The sequence below is a fragment of the Polypterus senegalus genome, chromosome 6 (genome assembly GCF_016835505.1).
Source record: "Polypterus senegalus isolate Bchr_013 chromosome 6, ASM1683550v1, whole genome shotgun sequence".
Classification (NCBI taxonomy): Eukaryota; Metazoa; Chordata; class Cladistia; order Polypteriformes; family Polypteridae; genus Polypterus; species Polypterus senegalus.
The window spans coordinates 25,592,261-25,596,886 of NC_053159.1; the positions used below are offsets into that span (position 1 = coordinate 25,592,261).

Genomic DNA, 4,626 nt, shown 5'->3' on the forward strand with positions numbered 1-4,626 from the left:
TTAAAATAGTGTGAGGGCGACTTGTGGTGGGCTACATGTGTGGATGTGTTTGGAGACCTAGTTGAATGTGCCTTACTCTTCCTGCTGCGATGATTGTCCCTGTATTGTACAAAATAAATGTGAAAAGGATGGACATTTCAAGGAATTAACTTTACATGCTACTGTATACGATCATTCTATGAAAAAAATAAAGTTAAGCATTATGCTGAAAAATAATTTTACTCCACATATTCTATACAGTTCAAAGCCACAGCCTTAATTCTCCCTAAAATGTTGTTTTTACAGATTTACTGTTTTTCATTTAAATCATATAAAGGCTATAACTTTACGTTCGACTGTATATGGTCATTTTATTAAAAAATAATAATAAATATTAAATAAATCAAATTAAGCAAACATATTGACATTATGCTGAAAAATAATTTTAATCCACATATTATATACAATGTAAAGTCACAGCCTTAATAATTAATAAAACTTTTTTTTGTTAACAGATTTACTGTACCATTTACTCATAAGCAAAGACACAAGGACAAAGAAAAACATAAAAGATGTCACTGGATTTGCTTTTTAATCAAAATTTACACACCATAGACTCGGCGGGCAATGACGATCACAATGAAAGGTGAACGTGCAGCACAAGTATTAGCAGGAGGAGAAGGTCTTCCAGAAGAAGTTCTTGCAAGGAGCTCTTTCCCTGGGTGGTGACTGACTGAAGACAGACCTCTCACCCAGCTGAGACTGCTGTCGCACATCAGAGTCATCCTTAATTAGGGGTCCAAAATCTGACAGTTCTGATAATATTCTTAAAAGCGAGTCTTTACGGTCTTTGGAAAAACCCTGCAAGAAAAAACATTTACATTATAAATGGGATGTAAAAGCAAATTCACCCTTTGGCTGCTACAGTGAAAAACAAAGATGGGCACAGGTATTGTGGGATAGGAACCAAGATATCTAGTTTACTTAGAGCCACAGCTACAAAGTGTAATAATCTGAATGTTAGCACACTTCCAAATGTTAAGAGATGTATGATGATGTTCGGCTTCAGATTGATCCGCCAATAGCCCACAAATTTAAGGGTCTGAGAAGCATGATTGACATACAGGCATGATTAGAGACTGTAGGGATCTACAGCAGCTTTCTCTGTGTGTGTCAAGTGCACTTGACACTATGAAATGTGGAGGTGCATTGGAATAAATAAAGGAGCAGTTGGCAAAGTGTTTTGCTATCATTGAGGTCTCCTTCACTTTTTCCTCTTTAGCACTTCATAGTGACAACTACGACCTAATGAGTGTGTGAAAGAATGAATGTAAAAGAAAATGTTAATAGAAATAAGGAAACAAGCAGACAAATGCTCTACTCACCCTGCCGCTGCGCAGTGCCAGTCTTTCTTCTAAAGGCATCGCTTGTGCAGATGTGACGCTCCACAGAATGAGAAGCAGGGGCACCAGACTTGACAAGAGATGCATGTCGACCACCGTGAGTGTCCAGCAGGTGTGTGATGAATGTGGCTGGCACTGGCTCCCCTTGTTTTATACTAGTGTCTCACAGCCAGCTCTGACGCACTCTCAGGCTCAATTAATTAACTAAATTAGACGATTTACCGTTAACCCTTAAGTCAATGACAGCAATGTAAAGCAAACTGCTCGTCAAGTAGGAGCCAACCACCCACATGATGCACGGAGAAGATAATATACACTTGACACAGTATAAATATACTTGTTATGTACTTGCCAAAATGCAGAACAAATAGGGCATGAGAATGATTTTCCAGGATGCAGCCGAGGGCGCATGCTGATGTTATTTTACATATTGCAAGATAACTAAAACAACAGAAAAATCAGAAGAAATAAAAATCTCTTTATGTTCTTATTTTATTCTACATGTAGTGACTCAGGGATAAACAGGACCAACACAACTGCAGAGGAAAAAAAAACATAAACCGACTGCCTCATTTACAAATAATCAAGTTTTAAGCAAACTGTTTCATCTTCTTAAGAATCCCTAACAGTGAAAGTACACGTCTAAGTGCATCATTAAATATTCATTCTACTGCTTGTTTTCGAAGGATTTGACTAAACTTTACACAGTGACAGAAACCTTCATCACTAAGTGAAGGAATGTAAAGAACAAGGCTGCAGGTTCTGCTTTGCTCCATCCAAGCCCCTGCTTGACTTTGGGCAAATCACTTTGACTACTAGTGCAACAGAAAGGCATCATGCAAGCATCAAGCAATAAAATTTAAATACAGAAATGTCAGCAACTCATCTCCATTATTTTCAGATATGAAAGATTATTGTGATCTCTTAGGTTGACTCAGAATATGAGGGTCAAATATTATCTATATGTTTAAACAGTCTGTACATTACCAAAAATAAACGTGCATTTCAAAAATAGAGTTGTGCATCAAGAACGCAAGAAAAAGGAAAAATAGTCTGGGGTCTCATAGCCACAATGGTTGGTGATTCATGCCCAATGAAATAAATTAATTTTCATTGTTCACATGCATATTTCAAGGTAGAACTAGTGTTTTCAGACATAAATATATTACTGAATAAAGTCAGCACAATGTAAAATATACAAAACCATAAACTAGCAATGCATTATTGCAGTGTTTCCCAAACTCGGTCCTGGGGACCCCCTGTGGCTGCAGGTTTTTGTTCCAACCAGTTTCTGTTTGTAATTGAACTCCTGGGCTAATTAAGTGAACTGATATTTCCCATGTTCTGTGTTTAGGGAATAATATAGAAATTAGAAAACTAAGCTTGCTTAAAAAAATATATTAAAATGTACCAAGCAGTTATATAGGAATAATGTTTTGTTCTTTAACAGTATTTTCATCTTGATTTTCATTCTACTTTTCAAGGTGTTCTAATTGTTTAATACATTATTTACTAATTAGTGGGCCTGATTCTAAAGTACTTGCAGCCTTTGATTGTTCAGTATGTTGTTTGCCTGGGTGGCTGATCTGCTCGTTTTAATTTGTCAATATTAAGATACAATGAAGGGGGAAGTACTGCACAGAGAAAGGGCAAAGTATAATGAAATCAACAAAAGAGAGTTAAGCATTTAAATCTATAGCAAAAGCAGAAATATTTATAAATGTCTTATAAATGTAAAAATCATGCTGCTGTGCTTTTCTGAATGTCTAATAAAAAAAAAAATAACAGCTAATTAAATGAGCTCAGCGTTATCAGGTGTTGTCACTGATTAGGAATCTGGTTGGAACAAAAACCTGCAGCCACAGTGGGACCCCAGGACTAAGTTTGGGAAACACTGCATTATTGTTTTCAAACGTTTAAACAAAATCAACAATTAGTACAACACTTTTAAAAATATTACTTAATTTATAATTTTAAGTTACTAATTAAATAAAATAGCAAGCACAACTACTTGTAATTATACAGCAATTACAGAATTTATCAGATGAAATCTGAACACAATTATCCTAATTTAGTTAAAAGAATACTTCAAGGAAAAAAATATTTTTTGTCTGTTACATGTTTTTGTAGAAATAGCAAACAAATAATTTTAAGCTTGTGTATGCATGAAGAATATTGATAACAAAGTTTAAGATGAATAAAAAGCAAACAGTACCATAATGTCCATTTTAAAAAATCTTACTGTACTCTTATTGCATAGTCTAAGTAAGGTATCAAACTGCAGGCTCATAATGTTCAAAACACATATATTATGGCTAAAATAATGTTAGATAAACCATTTGTAAAATTACTGTAAAGAACACCTGGGGAGAATGTTCAAATGGGGTGTTGGCTCTTTCAAAAACCTAAGGCTTTAAAGGAAAAAAAAAAAAAAAGTACTGTAATTAATTCATATTTACTGCCACGTTTATAAAGTACAATAGAAAGTACCCACCCTGCATCAGAAACCACATGGAGAAAAGAGAAGATACAGTAGGGTACAGAGTGTTAGAGAATTTCAGGTGCCTGGGGTACTAGGGTGTTGTACCGTGTTAGCCATTATGAATGTAGTGAGAAGTCAAGCAAAATGACCCCTTTTATTGGCTAACTAAAAGATTACAATATGCAAGCTTTTGAGGCAACTCCGGCCCCGTCTTCAGGCAAGATGTAACGTCTTCAACAACCTAATATGGATGGACATACATCCATTGAGATCAGGAAAGCTCACCAGAGTATCTTCTTAGACAGATATGTTCGGTAACGAACAGGTTCGTTATTTAATAGAGCCCTGATCTTTTCCACCACTGAGCAAAATATCTTTATCTCTGCCGAATGCAGCATCATGCAATTGAGAGCAGATGCAATGCTTCCAAATGAATGGATTCACCCTGTTCTTTCAAACTGCAACAACGTCATTAAGATCTTATCATCCCTCTCAGTGTATGTGACTTCACCTTCCATGTGGTAAACTGCTTATCCACACATTTACGCTTCTCATGGCATAACATCTTGACATCACAGTTTTCTGCACTATTTTGTACTATGTCTGGAGCTATTTGTTAAATTCTTTCTTCGTGGGAGGTTGAGTAATATTTTTTATTGTATTCACTCTGTATATCTGCAGCATTTTGACTGTATGAGCTTCACCTAATCAAATTACAACTGCCAATGTTACGGTAATAAAATAAGGCATCACTAGTCTTGA

The 4,626-nt window shown here is 35.6% G+C and overlaps 1 protein-coding gene across 1 annotated transcript; it reads right to left on the reverse strand.

Moving 5' to 3' along the window:
* Positions 1-406: 406 nt before the first annotated feature.
* Positions 407-1,626, reverse strand: LOC120530886 (somatostatin-1B-like). The gene is made up of 2 exons (XM_039755643.1): positions 1,365-1,626; positions 407-840 (listed from the first exon to the last, which is right to left on the reverse strand). Exons 1-2 carry the CDS (start codon positions 1,467-1,469, stop codon positions 646-648), a joined length of 300 nt encoding a protein of 99 aa, XP_039611577.1. The 5' UTR covers positions 1,470-1,626; the 3' UTR covers positions 407-645.
* Between the last annotated feature and the right edge of the window lie 3,000 nt (positions 1,627-4,626).

What these genes read in the sequence shown, in the direction of transcription:
- LOC120530886 (XM_039755643.1), bottom strand. Translation starts at nt 1,469, where the DNA reads ATGCATCTCTTGTCAAGTCTGGTGCCCCTGCTTCTCATTCTGTGGAGC. An exon ending in TGGCACTGCGCAGCGGCAGG is followed by an intron (nt 841 to 1,364) that starts GTGAGTAGAGCA and finishes TTTTTCTTGCAG; the next exon opens with GGTTTTTCCAAAGACCGTAA.